General features: G+C 39.5%; 1 protein-coding gene across 1 annotated transcript in view; it reads left to right on the top strand.

Annotated features, from left to right (window-relative positions):
- ESR2 (estrogen receptor 2 (ER beta)) overlaps positions 1 to 23,175 on the top strand; it is a 42,431-nt gene extending 19,256 nt beyond the window's left edge. Inside the window, exons 4-9 of the mRNA XM_010584144.1 lie at positions 1,155 to 1,271; positions 11,111 to 11,410; positions 16,468 to 16,606; positions 18,925 to 19,058; positions 20,732 to 20,906; positions 22,986 to 23,175. Coding sequence (XP_010582446.1) covers positions 1,155 to 1,271; positions 11,111 to 11,410; positions 16,468 to 16,606; positions 18,925 to 19,058; positions 20,732 to 20,906; positions 22,986 to 23,175 — 1,055 coding nt within the window. The remainder of the gene's footprint in view (positions 1 to 1,154; positions 1,272 to 11,110; positions 11,411 to 16,467; positions 16,607 to 18,924; positions 19,059 to 20,731; positions 20,907 to 22,985) is intronic.
- Positions 23,176 to 25,372: the final 2,197 nt, after the last annotated feature.

The raw sequence follows: 25,372 nt of genomic DNA on the forward strand, positions 1-25,372 counted from the left end.
GAAGAGTGATAAACAGTAATTTGTTTTTCAGTCATATCTGCCAGTAGGAAACAGGACAAACTGTAATCTGATCTCTTCTTTTTAAAATTGTCGGTTCAAAAATTCAAGGTTAAAATTATTTTAATTTTGCAAGGAAATAGTCACAATGGTTCAGTTAAATAATTACTCTTGGGGACATGAACTCTTGGACTTGCATCAAGTAAAAAAAAACTCTAGTAGCTGTATCTTTTCCTGATCTATTCTTAAAGTTTAAAAAAATAACACCTTTTCTCTCAGGTTGTTTTTTAAGAAATGTAAATGAGTGAATATTTTTTGCATCATTTGGTAACTACTGCAAGAGAGATTTCCAGTATTTGGCAAGAGATTATTTGACTGAGCATGCTCAAGTCCAATTTACAGTAATAAAAGTTTGGACCAGATTATTGATTAATGAAATACAATAATGTAAAGGGGTTTGAGTGGGAACGAGGTGAGGTGGAAGAGAAGGAGAAGACAACAGAAGAGGCTGTAGTGGAAACTGGTGAAAATAAGAGATGCATTTGTCCACAATATCTAAAAGTTATACCTTCTGCTTGTGCTTTTTCTTGTACTATACAACATGCGTTATTTTATACTAGTCGTCTTTCTCTCTTGGGCTGCTTTTTTTTATTAACTTTGGTCCAGGGTCAATCCTCCAAAGACTTCTTCATTCCTGGAACTCACCACGTCAGAGAGTTCAGTAAATAGAGCTGTAGTTTGCTTAAATCTTTGTAGGACTGAAGCTGTGTGCACTGCTGTTTTCAACTCTGCCGAGGGAAAAAAAACCAAACCTATCTGTTATCTGTGGAGTCCCAATATACAGTAAGAAGTTGGATGTTGGGAGCAAATTTCCACAAAATCATATGTCACATTTTCAAAAATGAGTTGGTATTAGAAGGTACTTGGTTATCTAACAGCCATCAGTAAAAGCTGGTCTATGTGTGTTTACTTTTTGAGGCCACAGATTGATGTTTTCAGTATAGGATAAATATGCATTTTTGCATCAGTTAAATTAATGGAGCTTAGATATAAGAATGAAAAAGTTGACATGCTTAAAATCAAGAAGGTCCTGATTTGGGAAATGACCAAGAGAGACTGTTGGAGATGTTATTTTTTCTCTTCTTACTTTGCTGCAGGACATAACGATTACATCTGCCCAGCTACCAATCAATGCACGATAGACAAAAACAGGCGCAAAAGCTGCCAAGCATGCCGGCTACGGAAATGTTATGAAGTGGGAATGATGAAATGTGGTGAGTTTTGCATGTCTGTGTTGTTTGCTTCGGTTTTGCTGGCTTTTTTGTTTTCCCTGTCAGTCAATTCTTTTTTTATTTTTTCTTTTTTTTTCTTGGAGTCCTAAAAAAGCACAACAGGCAATTAGAGCAAGGTTTAAGCTGGTTTTATAGGAAGGAATGTACTGATTCTTGAAGCAGAAGAAAACCTGTGGGAAGGAGTAAGGTGTAAGTTAAGCACAGGAAAACCATAATACCTCTGCAGAGCTCTGTGAAGGCAGTTTACTTGCATGCTGCGTTGTGCAGAATGGGAACCCAAGACCTGCTGCTGCCTGAGCCTCAGACGGAACTGAAATCCCTTCTAAAGTGGGGTAAATGAGCCTGTACTGTGCTCTGCTGGTTGAGTGTAATGCAAGAACAGCAGTGCCATATCAGAGCAGTAGTTAATTAACCCAGTATCCTGCCTCCAACAGTGACAAGAGTGAATGCCTCGGGAGGAGTGTAAGAATGAGACTAGCATCTAAGTGAAACTACTGCTGGCAACTCTCAGCTTCCAAAAATTAGCTGTTGGGGACTTCTGGTCTAGAAGAGGTTCTTGTATTTAATAGGTCTTAATATATTAATAGAATGACAACTTTTCCATTGTCCCTCTTTTTAATCCTGTAAGAACCAGCTCTCTGGTTACCAGGCTTTTTTGTGGGGCTTTGGTGGTGCAGCGAGGGGAAGGCATTGGGCAGGCTGTTGTTTTTTTTAACAGGCTATTCTCAGATGATGCCCCCATCAAAAGAAGTAGCGAACAACCGCTGTTTGGCGCTGCACCACTCAGAATTATCCAGCCTTTTCTCTTACTCCTATCTTGTACTTACAGTGATGTGACTTCAATGTAGTTGTACATTTATAGATGATAATTTAAAGGTTACTTTTAAGAAGAAAATAACTTGAAAGATATTAAAATATCTAATGTACTTTCACAGTCAAGGTTTGTTGTTGTTTGTTATAGATTTCCCAATGTACATGATAGAAAGAGGCTGGGAAAACATCACATAGTAACACTGGGGTGGAAAAGAGAAGGTCACTGTGCTTGGTCCTCTGTGATTTGCAGGCATGCATCTCATTTCATCCCATTTAATGTAGATACCTATTTCTATTTCAAGGCTAGGCAGTGTTTTCATCCTTCCACTGCTTTGATCTGAAGGCTGTTTGCCTGTTTCATTAGGAACATTCTTTAGAATTCCAGCCTGCATTTATTGCTGGACAATTAATGCCTATTTGTTCTTGTGGCAACATTGTCTTGCAGCTTAGAGGTTCCTCTTTTCTTTATTGTTAATGGTCTGGTTGTATTTATGGACTACATCATATCCCCTCACAACCTTTGTTTTATTAGGCTCAGTAAACCAAGAAACCTCTTGCCAAATAGCAGAGTAGACAGAATCTGAAAGTCATCAGGGTAGCTTGTGCCTCGATCTGCTGCAGGCAGAAATAATCCATTTTGCACGTGGATAACCAGAATCATGGATAGTATTCCTGTGAACTCTCCTCACTGTAGTAGCATCAATACATACCTGTTTCTGTGGAAGCTTTTCTCTGCATACAAACCAGGATCCTGTTTGCCTTTTTCATGCTTGCATCAGGCTGGCAGTTCATAATCATTCAATGATCTGTTATGATTGCAGCCTCCCTCTTCATTTCTAGCTTATAACTCCCAGCCTAGAGCTACAATTTCAATTGTTCCTTATATTATTTTTGTATTCCTGAAGTACATTTAGTTTCTGTTGCTCAAGTCAACTAGTTGTTTCTATATGAAAGTCCTATCTTCCTCTGCACTGATGATGCATCTCAACTTTATTGGTGTTTTTCATTAAAATGGTCTTGGCTACCTTTGCTGTCTGGCTTCCAGAAAGGAAAGCCTAACACTGCAAAAGAGACTCCTTTTGAAACCTTACTTTCTGAATGGTGTCGCTGTCTTTTGTTCGTCTTTATGACTGAAAATTTTACTCAAAGTTTTTCCAACAGGAGTTTTATCAAGCCTGAATTCTGGAGTTGGAGAGTTTTTGTAAAGATTGATTCCACTATGATATTATAACATAGTCCTCCACAATGCTTTCTTTAAATTAATACTATTATTCTAATTGTCCAGGAAGTCCTGGTTTGTGATTAGACCTCATAGGCACTATGGTATTACAAGTAATAAATCATAATATGTACTTATGTCTTAGCCTGTGTTCCTTTTTAATATTGTCATATATTCATAAACATATTTTCCTACAATAATGAATGTTTATAGGATATTAATGACTGTGCCAGGCCAAAAATGACACTTTGAAACTATAATAGGAAAATAACAGGAATAGTATTTTTTAAAAATTAGTTTTTTAAATAGTAGCAGTGAAATTTGAGACTCTTGAGAATTTAATTTGAGAGTCTTAACAATTTAATTTTAGAAAAAGGAATATGAAAATTACTCAGAATTATCTGAGTTGCCCGATGAGTTAAGTGGCAGCTGTGAGTAATGCTGATGCATGGACACATGGTGACAGACATTTAAACCAGAAAAATTTTAAGACTGTCTTTCTTGCATGAAGTGTAAATGCCATTTCCTGCAGACCAGAGTGATTATCTTCCAAGTTTTTTCTTGTTAGAGCCATGCTTTAATACAGGTTTTTTTATTGTAGAAAGCCATAAAAGAGTATGTTTTCTTTTTAATGAAGGCTTTTCGTCATCTCTGCTCCTTTCCCAGGTCACTTAGTGAATGCATTGGTTCACATCTGCTAAAACCCTGGATAGGACAGAATGGTTTGTAAGTGCATTTTTGCTCAGTGGAGACTTGTTGTCCAGCAGAAGTGATAAAAGAACCTCAATTACCTCTTTGTAGTTTATGAAAGCTCTCCATAAAAACTCTGTGCTGTTTGCATCAAATCTTTAAATCCGTATTTTTGCATATTATCAATAGACACCTTGAGAAAAAATATACATATATGTGTGAGGGTGTATATAGCATATGTTTTGGTGTGTAAATGTGATTAGGCAGTACATGCCATCTTTAAAACAGGAGGAGGCAGTAGGAAAAGTGTTGCTTTGGAGCTTCCTGGCCTGAAACTCTTTTGGATGTCATTGCATTCATAAATGTTGAGAAGTCATCCCAACAAGCCATGGGTATTTCAGTGGAGGCTAGCTTGAGGGTGCTTTGTATTAAGGTGATAATGGATTTTCTTACAAAATATACTATCATTGCCAAAAGCACAATGAGGGTCTTAGACACTGCATCTGCACGTTTCTCTGTAGGAAGTCTGTGTTGCCTACTGTTCCAATCAAGAAAGCTACTGCTAAATTTTGGCACTAGGACTACTAGCAATGGAAGAAAAAAAATTGCAAAGCACTGCCACCAAGAATAAGGAAAACAGAAATACTGCAGTAAACTCCACCCAGCAAACTCAATAAAACAGATCAGGATAAAATTGGTCTTTTCTTGAAGATTTCTGGTGTTTACCTGGGGAGCTGAAATGGACTGGCTGTTTGCCAAAGGCAGTAAAGAAGAGGGGAGTTGCTTCATCACTTCGCTATAGCCACCCTGGGAACAGCTGTGCTCGTGCTTTTCTTTTTTGCTTCCTGAGGCTCAAATAGACCTTCTTCCACAAGCAGTTTTCAGTTTCCCTGTTGGACTAGACTTATGTTTTATTCCCCTGCTCTGCCCCACTCCTCTATCTTTTTCCCCGCGTGCTAGTTCTCAATGTGTTGGAAATGTTCCAAAGATAAAGCCCCTTACTGCCCAAAGTGAGGAGGCTGAGGGCCCATACTAAAAAGTGATGGAGAGATACTGCCCTTGAATACTGGCATCATTCCACAAGTTAGCAGAAAGAAAAACAGACTTCTCCGTGGGCTGATATGGTTCAGGATTTGGCACTCTTTTTCTCCTGTGTGTGGCTGCTGCGTGCAGTTTCTGGATAGCACTTTGAAATACTGTAATTTACTTTTCATGCAGAAAGTAGGGAAAAAAGTTTCATGGCATTCTCTGGACATCAGATGTATTAATTGTATTTTAGCGATTGTAAAAATTACTGTAATTTCAGCTGATATTCTCATGTGTGGGAGACGACAGCTACTTTGTCAGTAGGTCTGCTCTGTGAATACAGGTGTACTCGCCAGAACATTTGCATTTACTTTCAAAGGTGACTGGAGTGATACTGATTTACTAATGTATACTTGAGCGAGTTTTAAGCTCAAACACTTACAAAAACTGATTATAATAATTTCGGTGGTAGAATCTGCAGTCACTGCTGAACTGGTTAGTTACATAAGCAGTTGCCAGGGTCCCGAATCAATATAAGGAGCAACATGCCATATAACTGCCCACCATATCAGACGGCAGAGGCATTTGTGATCTTCAAAGAATTTGTAAAGAAAGCAGGAGTTGCTTTAAAAATAATGTGTTTCACTGCCAATAATGCTTGTTGTGGCTTGTTCATGGGTGAGTGAACAACAGGCTCATTTTAATGACTTTTTTTTCAATGTGTCTTATTTCTTGCATTCTTGTGATCATCTACCCATGTCGCCTGTGGTGCTGTAGCTTGAAGTCTTGCCCTTGGTCCGGCATTCTTAGTTGAATACAGCTATTTTCTTGTGCAAAGAATAACTCTAAATAAGGAGAGTGCTGTAGGCAGAATGAGGGATTTGATCATCTTGTGCGGTTCTCCAATTGCCTGAATTACCTTTATATGAATGAATATTAGCTATTAAGTATAGTGAGGGAGTTTATGGTAAAGTTGGAGATAGTCCCTAATCTGAGAAGCTGTATTTTATTGCTGTACCTTTCCATAGATTGATCCACATTGTTGTGTCTAGTTAAGCCAAACATTAAGCTGGTCTATAATTATTTATAATGTATAGTTTTATAAGCACTTATACATGCCTGTTGGATGCTAATAGATGCACAGGTAAAATTTCTCAGTACTGCCTAAAATTTGGATTTGAATAAAAAGCACAGAAGTTCCTTTACATTGTTGAAATATTTTAATTGGAAACGCTCCTACTTTCTGATGTGTCAATTAACTAGCAAGCTTAAAAATTGTTTTCTTAGCTGTGTAATCTTACAATAGACTCTTCCCCCCCCCCTAAATTTTAATGTGAAAATAAATGGTATCTCTTTTAATTACTGACGAGCTGTGTTTTATGCACACTGCTCAGTGGATCAGCCTTTGCCTGCTTTGGCAATAACTGGCCATTAAAAAATACAAACAATAATTCACAATCTGGTTTGGTTGGGGGGTTCCCCCTCCCTTTTTTTGTCACCAACTATATTATTTTTTTTAGTAACAAGTTTTTTATGTAGAAATGTCATAACACTCCTAGTTTGGCTTTCTGCACTGGAGATGTGATTACAGAAACTGGTTTTATGCTTTAAATGGATTTTTTTTTAATTTTTTTAAATAAGCACTGGTTATATACGAAACTTGATTTAGCTAAATAACCTGAACTTAAAGGGGCTTGCTGTTTCCCAGTAAGAACCCTCCACAAGTGTTGAGACCGTTAATACTGTCAATAAGTATCACAACCTGACTGAATTATTTTAAGATGGAGCATGGGGTGCAGCTGCACAGATGAAAACTGTACAAGATTGTATCAATTAGAACAGGATGCTAAACTACTATTTTAAAATTTTTGTTAAAATTTTACTGATTTCTTTGATCTGCATTAAAGTACCTGGACTCTTACCTGCATGTTTATATTTTGGATAGGCTACAAAATATTATTTAAAAATCTTTACAACAGTGAACTGGAAAGGATAACTCAGGTCTTGGCACCAAAGACCTGATATTTTCTGTGCCACAGAGAAGTCTAGGTGACAGTGTACAGAGCTGAGGACAGCTGATCAGAGGATGTGGAGTCCTACACTTGGTTCACTTCAGTGCCAGGAACTGAACTAGGGTCAACGAGCTCGTTACAAGTGCTTGCTTGACCACATGTTGCTTCTGGCAGTTGTGTCCAAACTGCTGGAATTTCTTCCATCGCCTCCCCAGCTCCCTCTTAAACCAGTAGTTTTTCTGATTTTATGATTTTAGATATGGTCCCTAACTGAACAACTTTTCCACGTGTTTAATTAAAAGACTGCTGCTCATGTATCTTCTTTTTGGGTCTTCACAATTCCACCAAGTACTGGAAAACAAAAACTATGCATGTCATGGAGCAGTTGGTATTTTCTGATAGCTCAAGAAAATTTCTCCTCTGCCCTGCATCTCCCTATGGCTTTTAGTCCCTCTGTGCAATTTTTCTTGTTGTGTCCTTCAAGATGTCCATGTTCAATGTGCTTCAGTTTTCTAAATAGTGGAAACAATGTGCGGTGTTGCTTCTTGCTTTAGTTCAGATCTCTCCTGGAGGTTACAGTCTCTACATGCACGTTCATATGGAAATCAGAGCCATGGATCTCTCTGCAGATAGAGCACCCTGATACCTAGGCATTTCTGCATCTGTCTCCAGTTGTACTTTTGTTCCAGTTGCTTAGTTCACTGTCGACCTTTCCTCTTTTTGTTTTCCCTGATGGAAAATATTTACATACTTTCTGTGCATGACATGACTTCAGAACAATCTGCAGCCCACTGTGCCATTCTAATGTTTTTCTGAAGCTGACAAAGCACTTTAAGATTTTCCTCTTGACCTTTGTGCACTAGTCCAAAATGAGGCTTAGCGCAGAGTTCACTACATCATCCAAGTGTCGTTGTAGAAATTAGTCTATGCCTCACTGTCCTTTCACTCTCTCGGGAAGAAAAGGATTTACCCAGACAGAAGAAACTGCTCTGTGACTTCTGTAGTTCTGCAGGTAACCTTTTTTGGGGGTATCATCATCAAGTCTGATTTCATGAATCTACCATAAGATAATGTCTCAAGCTTTGATTGTCTCTGCTGGTATGTTATCTTTCCCTAACTGCTGTTCAGCTGCTCTGGCAACTTCTAGCTAGATGTTATTTGGCTAAGCATTTGGTTCTGAAAATCATTGATTGTTTTCCTTCAATCTATTATTTGTGCAAATGGCCTATCAGTACTCAACCCATTTCATCCTACCCATATTCCTTTTAAAGATGCAAAACCATCCCTGCCCCAAATGGTGCAGAATTTAAGCTGGACTTCCAGCTGATAATGCTTGCAGTTCCAAATGCCTTGTTCCACTTGGATTCCTCCATGCACGAGGACTTTTCGTTGATCTAGTTTTGCCCATTTGTCTTCCAGTCTCTTGGGTTTCCAGGAAGAGGGTGTTCTCCAATATTGAGAACTTCTTTAATGGTGATCCAGTTCTCTTCTACATCTGAGGTGGTTTACTGAACAGGCAGCAAGTGAGGATGATAGTGATGTGCAGTTGAAAGCTCCACATCCTTAAAGTCCTGGCAGACTCTGTTAATCCTTACCCAGTCTTTTCAGTGCCTTCAGGTTGTACCTGACTGGCCTTTGCATCTCACCCTTGTCACGGGTTGACTCAAATGGTGCTTGACAGCTGCTGAAGGCAAGACAAGACTGTGACCTGAAAAGCCACCTCATCTGAGGAACCTCCACCACTGAGAATCAGCATTCACTCAACATCTTATTGAGCAAGACGAAGTCTTGTCAACAGCATCTGAAATTAATTTTTTGTGCTGCCACTGCCTTTATTTTTAATTCGGCTTGTGTTTGGACCTCTTTGCTAACTGAAACCCAGGGCCAGAATGGCATTGCCTTGTTGGAATTTAGATAATTCATGGTCTATATAACTCTGATCAATATGGATGAAGAATGATAGGAACTGCTGAATCCAGTAGCTTGACAAGGGAAACTAGCACATTGCCACGTCCCCAGGTCCAGTAGCAAGTCTCAGCGTGTATTGTTACTAGGCACATACACACTCAATACCTGTATCCACAGTCAGCCACATAGATCAGCACAGATGGAAAATATAGCGCTCCTATGAACACAAGCAGTGGAAAATATATGCATTTATACAATATGGACCCTTCTAATAGCTGGGTTTAGACACTCAGTCTGTCAAATAGTTGGCCTGTGGATCCCCATATCTCCCCAGCTGATGGCCTCTGGGTCTGTAGCCTCACCCCAGTTGCTGGTACTCAGCCCTTCTCCCCAACAAATGGTCACAGAAACACACATGTGCTATGGATCCCTCCAGTAACTGGTTTTAGAAAGTCAATGTTATCCAGTAGCTGGTCCCTGGATCCTCCATTCTGCCAGGTACCTTTTGCACAAACTCTCTTGTGTATGTACACACACACACACACACACAAACAAACAGTCTCTGGCAGCTGGTCCAAAAATATCCCCCTACCAGTAGCTGACACCCAGATCCTCTAGTCTTTCTAGTAGGTGGCTTGAAATTCCTGGTCCCTCCAAGTGAACTGCAAAGCCTTTCCTGTTGACTTAACCTGCTGGGTGTCATGCCCAGACCACAGGCTGGTCATTCTCCTTTGATAGCCCTGAGAGCAGCCTAGTCAGTGTACTTGTCACTAGTTAGGTTCCTGGGATTCTTTCACCTTCATCGTTCCTCTGCTTCTTTGTCTTCATGTGCTTTATGAAGCCTTTAATCACATACCCTAATGAAGAAGAAGCAGAGTCTGTGACTAGGGCAAGAAGTCTTCAGGCAACATGCCAAAAACACTTCATAAATGTGGTAATGTCAAGATAGTAGTGGGACTGAAACCAAATGAGACAACTTGTCATGCTTTAAGACTCCACAGTCTCTATGTTTGCAATAATAAATGTCGGTCTGGTATAGATTTATGTTCGCACAGGCATTTTCATATCTATGAAGATTCAACCTTTGAGTATCATATGTCAGTAAAAGTGTTGATGACCAGCACAAAAAATTAACTTCTAAAAGATTTAGAGGACAATTTAGTTGTGATATTAGAAATGTTAAGTGCTGGAGGATTCCAGTCTAAGGATCGCTTCAGTAACTTCAATTTTTAAATATCTTGATTTTTAATTTGGTACAATCTTGCACATTAGTTGCACATCCTGCCAAGGATTATTTGTAAATCAGTAAACATAGTCCTTGTTATAGAATATGCTAAAGGGGTGAGGGAAGTAGAAGCTATGTCTGAATGTTTTAGCAAATCCCCATACCATGTTTTTGGAGACGCTTTTCGACTCTTTCCATAGTGGCTATGCAAGAACAGATAACAATGATCCCACCAATAACACTGACAGAGAATTGGAGAATGTTTGGTGGTGTCAGAATGAACACTAAATTAAGTCCAGGAATTTAAAGTACTGCTCTTTGTAACAGAAATAGCGTTCTGCATGCAGAACTCCAAACAGGGGGCTTGCTCCTTTTAGTTGTAGATATCTGAATTTGCTCTGGGGAAACTCCTGCTGGCTTAGGGAAAAAAATAGGTTGCATCTCAGTAGGTCCCTAGCTGAACACCCAGCTAGCAGTGAGGCCCAGCTGTGCTTTGGCTGAGGTATTTACTCTGCATCATGGGCCAGACTTTCAGAAGCCTTTTCTTCCCTCAGTTTACATCTCAAACAGAATAAGAACAGAATTTACAAACAGCTATCTTTATTTGCATTTAAAGACCTGATTTATCTCTTTTTTATGTCAATGGGAATTTTCCCATGGACTTTTAAAGTGAGTTAACTGTAGCTCAAAAATAAACATTTTTAAACTTTATTTTTTGTTTAGTAGAATAAACAAAACCCTCAGCTGAAGTCAGTGGAAACAAAGTTAAGTCAATGCTGAATACTCTAGAAATTCTGAAACTTGATGTTCGATATTAGAACATCCAATATTAAGGGGTTTTTCCCCCTTCTCACCCCAAAATTTGGATTTATGTAATGCAATACTGAGAGAAAAATACTTGAATGCAATCACGTGCCTCTCATGTCAGGCTCAAGAAGAGAACGTTGTGGATATCGGATCCTGCGTAGCCATCGTAATTCAGAAGATCAGATGCATTGCATTGGCAAAGCCAAGAAATACAATGAGACGGCAACCCGTGTAAAAGAGATCCTGCTCAGCACAGTCAGTCCGGAGCAGTTTGTTTTAACGCTACTTGAAGCGGAGCCTCCCAATGTGTTGGTGAGTCGTCCCAGCAAACCATTCACGGAGGCCTCCATGATGATGTCCCTGACAAAACTGGCAGACAAAGAGCTGGTTCACATGATTGGTTGGGCCAAAAAAATTCCTGGTAAGAATTTCAATCTTGTTTTTGTTTATTTTAGTCAATGCTTTTACCATCAATGTATCATTCTCTACCCTGAAGTAATAGCACAACACAGTAAATGTATGGTATGAAAGTCTTAGTACTTTATCCTGTAAAGTAATAGACAATTTATTGCTCTCAGTAATTCACCTGGATATATTTTGATTTAGACAACAACCTAGTCCATAATTTTCTATCTGTTAGTCAAATAATACTTGTTCATTTTGCTAAAAAACATAGTTGGTGTTGCATGTAATTTCTGCCTCATCAGCTATAAATACCTGATTAATCTGATTTAGAAGGTTCTTTAAAAGGGGTATTAACTAGATTGCTATAAAAAAGAAATTAAAACCAAATTCTTTCTTTGAATCTTGATAGAAGGTTTCTAATACAGTTGAAAACTGAAGTATGTCTGAGCACTGAGTGTCTGCAATTGCTTCATTTGACGTAGTTGCTACACAAGAGCATCAGATTGCAAAGTGGTGCACAGTATTGATCTCAAAATTATTGTGCGCTCTCCTTCAAAACAAAAATCAATAAGGATGCTTTTGGTTGTTGGCAACACAAAGAACATGCACTGAAGTACAACTACATGCGTTATCGTGTTGAATGTCTCAGATGTGACCCCAGTATTGTGGCAATGTACCGTTTTACTTCTTACAAACTAGAAGAGGTGAGTGTTTGCAATTCCTTCTCCATGAAGCGCCCACGATTGAAACAGTCAGAATAAAGAATAAAAGCCAGAATAAAAGCAGCCAGCACACAGAGAAGATAGTTGGCAAAGCTGTGCAGAAAACTTGCTGGCTGGCATACACTAAACTGCAGCCTGTGGCCCTTTAGCGAGAGCTAAGGTGACCAACTAGTAATAGTGAGCTGAAAGAAGCATTGAATAATTGATAGACATATAGCAGCATGGGGCTAAATCCTTAACTTCAGATACAGTGCTCTGCTAGAAGTGATTCCTATGGCTGTGTTTACCTTGCATGGCTAATACGTTCTGCAGTGGGTCCGGTAGTCCTAACCCCACGTCCATCAGGACTGAGGAGCCAGCACACCATGGCTCCTCTCGGATTTTACGCTGAAGGCAACCAGAGCGTGCTGCTGCGTGCCCTGGTCTTGTCACGCTCCTGCACTATGAACAGCACTTGCCGCTGCTTGAGTACGCACACAGGAAGACATGACAGTAATCCTTATGCCTAGAAATAAACTGACTGCGTACACAGTGCAGGAAACGAGCTTGGTGGAGAATATTTCACATAGTCCTTAAACTAGGAATTTAGAAGAAGGGAAGCGTATCTTATTTCAGATCTAGGTGGAGTGGCTGAAGGTGCTACCAGCTCCAGCTGCTGGACCACATCTGCTAGTTGCAGATTACAGCCTCCACGGCTCAGCCGCTGTGTCGGAGGGTTCAGGTGTGATGGTTTTAGGGTGTGCAAATCCCAGGTCAGTGGCTGAGCTGCTGGGGAGGAGACGCTCGCACAGCACCAGCATCTTAAATCCCACTAGCCATTTGCAAAGCGATAGTGCTTTTGCCATCAATGTGGAATATTTTAAACTGAGAGCCTGAATCCTTAATCCTTATTTCTCCTGATTTAGGAAACTCTGAAAATAACTGTGAAGTAAGTAACCATAAGGGGTGTCTATTGCTATAATTTCTTGTCTAATCATAAAAAACTTGATTAAAAAGTACCATTTCAGAGGACTCACTATAGTTACGTTAATCAGGTAGAAAGTGAATTGTGAAGGAAAACCAGGGAAAGTCTTGGGAAATGACCTCATTTTAAGCAATATTTGAATGGGGAAAAAAACCCCAAACCAACCTTTTCCATTTTCTGCTTGTTCTTAATTTCTATTTATTTTAACTATGGTAGCTTTTTTTAAAAAAAAGCAACCACAAACCCCAAACATCACCCAGTTGAGATTAATTTTTTGAATTTTTTTAAAAGTTTGGTTTCCAAACCAACTCGAATTTTGACATTGATCACTTTTAGTTTATTTTCAACAGATGTCAGAAATAAAACCTTTTTCTTGGCAATAAGAGAACTGTATGGAGAAAACCCGTTGAAGCAATCAACCCCCCTCAAAACAGTTCCTAGGAATGCTGACACTTTATCACATATGTTTGTATTTTATGATCACTCCTGTTACACAAAACAGAAATAAACACCATTTTAGAACAATGCCAAAAATAGATGTGATGTTTAATACATACCTAATTATAAGTAATATTGATGTATTACATGGCAGTTAGAGCATTTACTTCAATGTGGATTTTTTTTTTTCCCATTAAAATAACTGTGATGACTAAAGCTCAGGACACAGAATTTCAGTTTTCAAAAATTCTTGCCTGAAGTTAATCATCTAGATCCATGCCTGGTTCCTGGAGGAAAGGTCTTAGAAAAAAAATAGAGTTCTTGACTAATGGCCCAGTGAGCAGTAATTTTACTTTCTGTAAAGCTGAATATTTGCTTTTGTGTACCTGGGATAGAAGCCCATTTTCACCTCTAAATTATTACTGTATATTATTTTGACAATCACCAAAAGTGAAAGAAAATATTTTTATTTTTCCTTATAGAAGCTTATGCTAACAGTAACTTTTTAACTAAATAGGAAAGATAAAAGTTTATTTTTTTTCCTATTTAATATTTAATGACATTCTTTTACTATGAGTTTTACTCTGTGACTGTATTTTTGTCTGTACTTTCAGCTTAATGGATTGTATTTTTGTTGTTGCTCAGTAAAATAGGAGCTGACGTGTGGATTTTTTGCCTTCTGAATTCCAAGTATTTTAATTCTAAGCGTCAGATGGCAGAACATAACTTCTGTAATTTCCTTTTACTTTGCTGACCTAGTCTAAGAGAGTTCAACGTTGTTCATAGCTCAACCTGTACTGCTAGCCAATAGGAAGTTGTCATATTGAAATTTGGATTCATTATGCAACCTACTGTGTTGCTGGCCAGAGCAGTGTGTCTTTTGCTAGTTACTACACATCCAGCACAAATTTATTCTTGTCTTAATAATTTATAATTAAATGATTAGGTATAGAGCACATGATTTAAAGGACATGTAGTACAGCTGTAGAAAAATAAGTGGTTTAATGTACTCTGCAGCAAATAAAATAGGACTTCTGACACTGCAATGGAAGCTGTGGTGGTGATGTGCTGTCCTCAGTTTTTAAAGCATAAGATTGTTAGGAAAAGGAAAGGTATAGTTCTTCTAATAGCTGTGCTCAATGGTCATAAATCATACTGCTGGTGCTGATAATGTCATTTTAGCAAATGACATCCGGGATTAATCTGGATCTTTACGTATCTGTAGATTGAATGCTGGGACTTGGTCTGACATCTCACTCAAGTGAGATGATAGTTTTTAATCCCAGTAACTGGTTGTTTATGCTAGTAAAATGAGCACATGCTGGTGTAAATGTCTATTTAAATAAACTTCTGAAATGTCTTTGGGCTGTTGTTTCCCAGGAAACTGCCACCATCAGTTTGTACTATTCACATTTCCATGATTATTTTCCTAAAGGCATTTTTAAAATTACGAGTGTGTGTCTGGCAGATAATCTGTTGTTGGCCATGAATTCTGTAGTAAATTCTGTGACAGCAAAATCCAGGAGGGAAGGTACTGCTCATAGGCTCCTGTTTACCCTTCTTATAAAATAAGGAGCAAGGCTATCGATTTTGAGAGGCAGCACTTTTAGCGATGATAAGAGAGAGTGTGCATTACCCAGTTTATGTCAACTCAGGGCTGTCACCAACTGTCTTCCAGCCTATTAGTTTAATAAGGTTAAAATACCTGGAGCATTTGTATAAATTACTGACAGATTCTTTGACAGTGCAAACGTACTGTGTGTATTTTAAGACCTCAGACAACTAGCAAGAACTACAGGAAACCTGTCTCCTATGGCCAGGCTATAACGTTTTTTTACTATGCAGAGGTGTACATGCCAGCTTGTCTGAAAATAAAGCACCTTTGCTAAAAGACCTATCTAAAGCAGCTCTGCTTTGAAAACTGTGGCCTGATCTTGGTTTTGACCACTGAACTGGTCTTCATCATATCTGTGTTCTACTCCTTGACTGAGCAGTCTGCATTCCCACTTGCGTTTTGATAGTTTACACGTCTGGTCTTTTGGTTTGGGGTGTGTAAATTTTACTTCTCTTTATTTGGCTTCTATGTGTCTTTTTTCCCCAGTCTTTTTTGCAGGGGAAGGGAAAGAGAGGGCAATGACTCTCTCTCCCTTCTGGCTGTGCTGCAATGCTATCTGATGCCTTGCTGTAAGTTCTGGAGAGAAATAAATGCTGGAACAGCTTTATGCACAATCACATTAATTCTGTTCTTGCTTCTGGGATGCTGTGTGTGGAGGCAATGGGGACACTACTACCTTCACCAACTACCCTTGACTTTTTTTTTTTTTTCTGTTTTTTTGCAATTTTGGGGAAGGAGGCAGCAGGAAAGGCATGGGATGGGGTCAACACATATCATTTACAAAGGTGATGATAGCACAGAGGCACCAAGATGTGGGTTCTTGTTACCAAGCAAACCCAGAAACATGCCTGTCTTATGAGATTAAAAAAAAACCTTCAAGCAACATCCATATGCATTCTGGAGAAAGAACAGACTATTTTCTTAGGAGTCCTCTGCAGTGCAATGCAGTAATCTCTGACAAATATGAGTTTCCCAAGTGGTTCCTGGTGGCTCTCAGAAGGCTGTAGGACTGTCATCTAAAGAAGTGGCCAAGCATAAGGCAGGTCCTCTGCAATCACTTGAGTTTCACTAGCTGTATGGGAGTAATTGCCCTTGAACATCACTCTGCTTTATTTCAAATGTTTTGTGGAAGATCTGACAATGATAATAACAAATATTTATGTTCCTATTTGAGATGGCAGCGTGGTCCTTCCAGTGTCAGTGCTCCCTTTTCTGGCTTTCTTCACAACCCATGATTCTTTCTGTTTCTTTTTGTTTCTTACATACTCAGTCGTCTTTATCAAAACAGAGAAATAAACACATTGATATATTTTATGCTACTTTCATCATTTTAGGCTTCATTGATCTCAGCCTTTATGACCAAGTAAGACTCTTGGAGAGCTGCTGGATGGAAGTTTTAATGGTTGGTTTGATGTGGAGATCAATCGACCATCCTGGGAAACTAATTTTTGCACCAGACCTTATACTAGACAGGTAAGAGAAATAAACTTCTTGAGAACACTTCATATTAGCATGTTTGGAGGTGGGGTGAATGGTAAGAGGAAGAGGATTAAGTATGAGAGATTCTATTAATAGTTTATGTAACAATATCCTTTACTTGTATTTGTAACAATAATGCCTTGAGGTTCCACGTCCTTATAGGGGCTTAAGGAATGCTAAGCATAAATGGTATTGTTGAACTTGCCAGTTCCTTAATTCCTGTATCACATGACAATATGAAGTTTCTCTTTCACATCTTTTGTTGGTTTTGTTCCTTTTGGTCTGGGTCCCTAGATGCTGAAACTGTAGACATATCAATACAATGCACTACATTATGTTGTTAATCAATTTCTTCCAGCTGATAGATTTTCTCCCCCCATCCCTCAAAAAAAAGCAGACACAGTGTCAGGCCATATTTTATCTACCTGTTTGTCTTCCTGCCCCTAGTACAGACTTCATAAATGGCTATAATAATGAACATTGCAGCACTAGTCAAAAGGGATTAAAAAACCCCCTGGCTTGCTTTTTAATACTGAAAGTATTTTTTTCAAGCTAAAGCAGGATATTTGCAAGATTAAAAATTATTTCTCCATATCATGTACCAGCAGGGAAGAATATGGATTAGTAAGGGTGTTTTTCTACAGGACCTTAGAAGGATTTGACCTGGGCTTCCCATTGGTAAAAAGTCAGGGAAACAATCTACTTTCTTGGCTAGGTTTAAAATGGCTCTTAACCTTTTCAACCTGGGGAAATTCAGATCTGTACCAGTTCTGTGGCTTGAGCTCAGTAATAATCATCATCATAGATACAGAAATCAAAATGGGTTAGTAAGAGAAACAAATTTAATTTATGGAAGATATGAAATAAATTATTATTTGCTCATGTAAATTCAAAGCAAGGACATGCTGTGTTGTTCAATGCAATTATAAGAAATTGCTGAAAGTGTATGATACATTTAGTTCCTAGAGAGCTAATATGTGCTGAATAGAGTGAGCTTATTTGATGCATTCCTTCATCTCCACAAGACACAGCAGAGTAGGAGCTAGCAAGTATCTGGGCATGCTGTAATTTTATTTTTTTTTTTTTAAGAGAAGAGTATATGAAACTGGTCTGTAACTTGATTGTTTTTATCTTAGCTGAACTTCAGATGCATCCCCTACATAATCTTTGTAGACAAGTACTCCTCTGATGCTTGCGTCTTTGTTTTGAAACTGGCAGCTGCCTGTCATTCTCCAAAGCTTAAAATTCTCCTTTGCTATGAGGAACATGGGAAACTGGGCAATATTCAGGCAGCTGCCTTTCTGCAGGCGGTACTTGCTGCACCTGGTTAGTGTTATCTGCCTGTGACTGCCTCGCAGCCTGAAGGCTCAGCTCTTTCCTCTTAGGGATCCAGCAGAGGAGTAAAGTTCTTTGATTCTCCTGCACTGCTGTGCTTAAGTCTGTCTCATCTTAAAAACATTACGGAGGAAAAAAAGCTCATATTACAGACAGTATAAAAAGCATCTCTTTGAATACTGTGTCATAGAGCTTAATGACTTTTTTAAGTCCAGTACATGTGAAAAAAACCTAACCAAAAACCAGCAACTGTAACTTCAGTGGTTTGAAATTTGCTGCTGCTTAATTTTAAACCCATTGGAATGGCTTAGGGTTGTTTGGGGGTTTTTAGATGAGAGGATGGGTCCATTTCTAATATCCAAAAGGGAGAAAGTTGCATTCAGTAAACACTTGCAAACATAAAAATAACCAAATCACAAAACCACCAAAACCCAAAAAATCTATTTACTTTTAAACACCTTCACAGAAAAAGGTGCTGGGGAATGGGGAGAGAGGTTGTTTTACCTTTAAAAATGTCTTATTGTTCCAAGAAACTTATTTTAGGGGGTCTTTCTTATTCACCAAGTCCTGAGGCCTCTGTCAGGTACAAAAAGTGATGTCACCGGTTGTGGTATTCACTCCTTGTGAAACAAATCTGGAAGATGATTCAAGGTGGTACTGTGCCCTGCACTACAGTTTCAAACTGATTATCCAGAATTATACTGGCTGTGACATTAAAGCCTTTTACAGAAATTTGGTCATACTTACCTGCAGTCAATCCTGCATGCGCTTTAAAGAGAAAATCAGTTTCTTAGAGGTGCTGACCTTTTATACCAATGTAATTTTCAATTTAGATTTCATGATAGTACCTTTTGAATTCTCCCAGGGATGAGATGGATAGGCCTTTTGCAGCCTCCTTTGTGCTTTGACTTTTATCTAGCTGAGTCAGAGTTCCTTAATTCTACTTTTTCAGTAACATTTTAAATGTGTTTCCATAGGGACGAGGGGAAATGCGTAGAGGGAATTTTGGAGATCTTTGATATGCTCCTGGCCATGACCTCAAGGTTCCGAGAGCTGAAACTGCAGCACAAGGAGTATCTGTGTGTCAAGGCAATGATCCTCCTCAATTCGAGTGAGTATGTGGTTGACTCTGACGCTCACCAAATCATACTTTTTATTTTGAGGGTGGCTGGGAAATCAGCCTCTAAAATGGCATGAATGTCAAATGAGATAAAGCCATTAAAAGAGAACACTAAGAAAGGACTTCTGTCAGATTGTAAGGTTTTTTGCTCAAGAAACTTCTTGAGCTGTATCATTTGCTGGGTTTAGGATCTAGCTCCTGTTGTAAGAACTGCATGAAAGACCCAAAGTCTGAAAGCTTCTCACAAAGTGGGGCTCATGTCCTTTTCAATGAGAACTTTTGCTCGTATCTCCATGGATCCTGGTCATGTGTAAAGTTGCTGTGCAGTTCTACAGACCTGTACTTAGTTCTTAATTCTAGTAAAACTAGTTACTCAACCAAGTGATGATTAATTGGGCTTAAATGTTCCTATTTAATGGTAATTAATTGGTAGAAATGATTCAAAGTACTCAACAGTTCTGCAAGATTAATTTCAGGATAGGAGCTTTGCTTTGCAGCCTTTTACGAAAGGCAAATAGGAGTGTGTGTTTGCTAGTTTAGGGTAGTCTGCAGTAAAATAATTTTATTCCCCAGAACATTTTGTAATTAACTTTGTTAAAAAAATCCAACAACAAAATAACAGCTAACTACTTACATCTACTGTTTTCAGCAAGGAGCTGCTGCATAATTCTCAGCCCAGTTCTGAAGGGAAATAGTCCAGCTGTTATCTCACTTGTTTATAGATGGATACCATTCTTTCAACAGACAATGATGAAAGCTGTTCTTTTTTCTGAAAAAAAAAAAACCAAACAAAAACCAGAACAACCAACCAACCAACCAAAAAACCCAACAAAAACCCCATGTTCATCAGCCATATTTTCTTCAGAGCCTCACATCTCAAAAACCCTCTCCTTTCACCTCTCCCTGCCCTCCTTTCTTGTCAAAGTTACTCTTTTACTCCTAATTTTCAAGGTGTTCTGGAGCTTTGTCCTTCCATAAGTATCTTTGGGAGGATTTTTTTTTTTTTTTGGCCCAGGTCTCTTCTGCTCTATAAATAATGTTATTGTGTGTTTCCAGACCTTCCTAGTGGTGATTTCTTCTCTTCCCTCTTCATATCCCCAATCCCTTCTTTTTGCTTTTGCTGACTTTTAAGGTTTCTCACTGTAGGCAAGTGCTGTATTATGGCACCCTTAGTGAGCTGTTAGGGACACTGTGGCAGGCTGGGTCTATGAGCAGCATCTCTCACCACGTTTTCCTCCCTCCCTAGGATATACTCAGAGAAAAAAGTTTTTTTCTGCAAGAAGGGATTAGAGCAAGCATAATGCTATAATTCATAATAGTTACAAAACTACAAGGTACAGAGTGATTCAAAGGAAAAAATCCCTGGAGAATGGAGAGCATGTCCATTCTCTGGACTGAAGGGTCTATGTTCAACATGTTGTCTTGGGAGGATTTGGGAGAGTTACTCAGTTTGCAAATAATGTGGCCGTCAAATTTTGGCAAAGGAATATAAGTCAGAGCTTGGTGTGGCACATGGAGCATCGTTTGTACAGTCTTAAGGTGGGGTGTTAGGTAATGTATCTTCCTTAATCCTGTTGAAATATTACATCAGAAAAAAATCTACAGTCATAGCTTTTTTTTCTTCCTCGTGTGCAGGAAGTAATTCCTTCTCTTCTCTTGGTTAGGCATGTTTCCCCTGTCAGCGGAAGAACCTGAAAGCAACAGGAAGCTGCATCACCTGCTTAATGTAGTCACCGATGCTTTGGTGTGGGTTATTGCAAAGAGCGGAATCCCCTTGCAGCAGCAGACAACTCGTCTGGCCAATTTGTTGATGCTCCTCTCTCACGTCAGACACGCAAGGTAAATTTTACAGAATGCGTGTAACGCGTAAGGTGTTAGTGTTTATTAGAGCAACAAAGCAAGGCTTGAACTCCAGAGCACTCCTGAGGGAATCCTGGTACTGCTCTTCATCTCTGTTCATTGTAAGGATTTCCTTCCCAGCACAACTAATTAGGCAATATATTCAGGTGCTTGCTGGCACTTAAAAACATTGTGTTGATATTAAAATGCTGTCTGAATTGTATTACATTAAATTGTTCATTATGCATCTGCCTGAAATGTTTAACAATAATAACACAAATTCAGCCATTCAAAAAAAAAATGCTGCCCACCCATCAAAACTCTTCTGTCCAAAATAAAAGTCTCTTTCAAAACTGATCTGCAGTGCGGGATTTGGTGGAGCAAAGTGTACTTTGGGTGCCATGTTTGTCCCAGGCCAAATTTGTTGTCTTTTATTCGGAACCACAGCATTTTTGCCAAGCAACTCATGCTACAGCAGTGCCACACTCCTGCTTTCCCCATGGGAAGCAGCTCCTCCACTCCCTGCTGGTTCCCGAACCTTCTTGAGCTGCTCATCTTTGCTTGCAGTACAGCAGACTCAAATGCAGGGCCCTACAAAAAGATGCTTTAATTTTCAGGCTGTTTGTCATTTTAAATTATTACCCAGAGACCACCTACTCATAAAGCTGCCTTATGTCTTGGCTGTGGAGTGTGTGCCCAGGGAAGACAGTCCTGGGACCGGGCTGGAATATGCAAAGGAGAGACGGGCATATCTGACTTTGTGTAGGGACACTGGAAGAGGGACAGCCACCTTTGCAACCAGCTTTCTGGGAGAGCAGGTGGCAGCAGCAGGGACCTGACTTTGCCGAAAGACACCTTTTAACAGCCAGTTTGTGAACTGGGGGTGAGTTTGAGAGCCAGCCCTACAGAAGCTACAGGACCAGCCAGAGCTAAACCTGACTCCTGGCTCTGATGCACCACTGTCACCCGGGTTGCCCACTGTGGCGTGACTCCGCATCGCAGGAGCTCTTGTTCTGGCACGGCATGAATAAACATTGTGAATCTTTGCAAAATTTTTATATTTTCTTATTAAAACAGGAGTTTTTATGCTGTGCCTGCCTCAGGCAAAGTCTGGAGGCTACTTGTTGTGACCTTTCCCCCTTATGTTGCTTAGCACTGGTCAGTCAATTATACTTTGTTCTGGAAATACTTGATGCTCTCAGCCTTGATTACCAAATGATGCAGGAGTCTCAAGAGCTGGGTGTAGGAGGGGGGGCTGTAGTTTCTTCTGTGCCATTAACCTATTTATAACTCTTGAATTGTAGCAGAACCTCAGTTTCCTGGAAGAATTGCCCCTCCCTCCCAATCCAATCCACCAGGCCAGCTACGTGCTGGCTGTCTGCTGCTATTTCCACTGTGATAAATTTGGTGTTGAGCAAGTGCACTTAGATTTCAACCTCAAAACCTTAAATGCATCTGAAGTATATGTATGTGCAACTGCAATGGCAACAGTCATCTCCCATTAATCCAAATCACGATACAGCCACAAAGCATTCAAGGTAACAAGGTGTCATTGTATCTTACTGCACAACAAAAACTTTACTTTTAAAGCCCGTAGCCTTCCGCAAGATCTGACACTGGACATGCAGAGAGGAAACAGACTGCTTGAAGTTAGCCAGGTTAGTTTGGTCCTCCTACCAAGAAGGGCCTTCAACCAGGCAGGAGAGGCAGGTAGTCGCTAGAGCTACACATTATAAATTCCCCTTTTGTATAAAGCTGCAGCTTGTGGGCCTCCCATGTTTACAGCCTCAGAGAGGTTTTCTCTTTGATTTCAATAGGGTTGGTACACCTGCATTATTTTCTGAAGTCAGTTTGTGTAGGGTAAAACAAACCTTGGTTCTCTAAATAGTAAACCACTCAGCTTTAAAGTATTGGGATGCTGTTACTGTTGATAGTGGTAAGTGATCTCAGGGACTACAGCAGCTAAATCCTCTTAACTCCTAATAAAAAACAAAGGACTTTCTTGAAGCCAGGAGCATGTTTTCCTTCTCTGCATTGTTGGACCCAAATTGCTGACTTATTTTCTGTTTTCCTTCACAGTAACAAGGGAATGGAGCATCTCCTCAGCATGAAGTGTAAAAATGTGGTCCCAGTGTATGACTTGCTGCTGGAGATGTTGAATGCGCACACTCTCCGAGGGCAAAGGAAGCCCCCAGTCACACATCCCGAATTTGGCCCATTAGAACAAATGGAGACTGGGGACAGTCTGCAAAACGGGGCAGCCCAGTAATTCTGTCGAAACCTGGAAATGTGAAGTTTGTTCAAAGCTATGGGAGAAAACTCCTGTGATGGGACTGCTGAAGTGTGACCTAGTGCGAGTCCTCATCTCTTCTAGATTTGCACATTGGTATCTCGGGAAAGGCCTGTGGGACGCACACCTCTGTCCGTGTTTCTGACATTATAATAGCTGCACTTTTATAGTGTCTTTTCTGAGACTCTTCAAAAGCACCTTATGAAATTAAGCCTCAGAACAGTACTGCGAGACAGGGAATTACTGCCTCTCCTTTTCAGAGGCAGGTGAACTGAGACAGAGAGACAAAGGGACTGGTTTAGGATGACAGAAGAAGTCTGTGTCAGGGCTAGGAGTGAGCACCTAGGTGTCCGTCTCCCAGACCAAGGCTTTTAAGTGCTGACTAGACAATCTCCTTTTTCAGAGTGAGATTGTATGAAATGTAGAGCTGCATTGTTTGGGACAGATCCGCTTACTGGTGTGTGCTAGTCCCTGGGGAACACCTGCTTTGCAGCTGATCTAAAGTGCAGTGTAAAGGAGTTTATTCTATTCTTAAATATGCAATGGCTGCAAGGGCCTTCATTTGAAGGCCATTCAGAATAGCTTCTAGGGCCAGTTCAGAGCCTCTTCAGAAATGTTAAATCAAGCTTAAGTTTATATTTTGTGAGCCTGGTCTTAACACTCACCTTATTATCTGTGCATAATTTTTCAGTGCTTTAAACAATGACCAAATTGCCTGGATATTTCTGTCAATGCTGACCTTTGAAGTGTGTTTTGTCTGTGAGATTAACATGTTGTTTTATATATTTATTAATGATGTTAAATCTATTATAATATTTAGGTACAAGAGATTGCTCTCTGAATATTAACTGTTTGCATTTGTATATGATCTGCTAATCAGGGGTTGTGAAATCAGCTAGAAACAAACCATCTTCCCTTCCCTTTTGACTTGCTTGTGGAATTATGTCCTGCCCGCCCGAAAGCTCTTGCAGCCGTCTTGCAGGGGGTGAGGCAGGGGACGGGAACCTAAGCTGGGACCTGCTTTTGCCTGCTGCCCTCAGGTTTGCTGCTTGCTTGTTTTCCAAGTGCATGGTACCTTGTGCTGTGGTTTTCCTAGCTTGTACCGGATCCCTCAAAGAGAGGGGGGATGATGGTTCTGGCGCTTCCTTTGCTTTGCAAGTGTGATGACTTGTTTGAATTTCACTGACGATGCGGGTTAAACCCCCCTGTTGTGCTGATTTCTGCATGTGTTAAAGCTGCACTGAGAAAAAAAACCAGAGGAAATAGCCTGGCCGATGACCTCAGTGAAGAGCAGGATGGCATCATTCATTCTGGCAACTGCCAATATCACATTTTGATGTGAGCTAGAATTGCAGTCCTTTAAATGGATATGTTTAAATATAATACGTGCATGTTCTGGGCATTTCAGGTATGGTGACATGAAATTGGGATCACACCAAAAATCTATTTTGAGCCTATAAATCTTTTGGATTAGGAACTTCGATTAGTATGCCATTTGCATACTTTGAATATTAGACAAACCTTTGATCTTGGTGGTTTTTTTTAAAGCCAAGGACAATATTTTTTATAGGAGGGGCATAAAGAGTTTTCAGTGAGTTACACAAATCTATTGTCTTGTTTTGATCTTGTACTATACCAGATGCTGCTGATGGTCTAAATTTTTACTAGCTACCTTTTCATTGTTTTTAAGAAACTGTAATATAGCAGTGCCCTTCTAAATAAGTGTAATATTTACTACAAAAAGGGGAAAAAATGTGAGTACAGTCTGGCATTCATTGGTACTTTCATTTTGAGGAAAGTTCTGCTGTGAAACAGATGTGTTTCAGTGTTTCTTGGGCTTGATCACACTCTGGCTTCAGTGCCTGTTGTATTGGTCTTTCTCTGATTTTCCTTATCCTGTGTAATCTTTTTGTTTAATATAGTTTTTCAAAGAAATGTTTAAGTGATTTTTTGTTTGTTTGTTTTGCTTCAGAAGTGCTGAATTTATGTGCAATCTTGAAACAAACCTCTTAAAAAGAAAATGGGAAAGAGTGGGTATAAATTGTAAAATTAACTTCGAAATGGAAATTTGCTCTGGATTAACTCTGTAAAAGGGTGATGCTGCAGATTTGTGCCATGTGTTGTGATTCATATACGCTGTTACTAGCACAGTGCAAATAGGAAAATGATGTGATTT

This window comes from Haliaeetus leucocephalus, unplaced genomic scaffold (genome assembly GCF_000737465.1).
Source record: "Haliaeetus leucocephalus isolate CR32 unplaced genomic scaffold, Haliaeetus_leucocephalus-4.0 Scaffold944, whole genome shotgun sequence".
NCBI classification, from domain to species: domain Eukaryota; kingdom Metazoa; phylum Chordata; class Aves; order Accipitriformes; family Accipitridae; genus Haliaeetus; species Haliaeetus leucocephalus.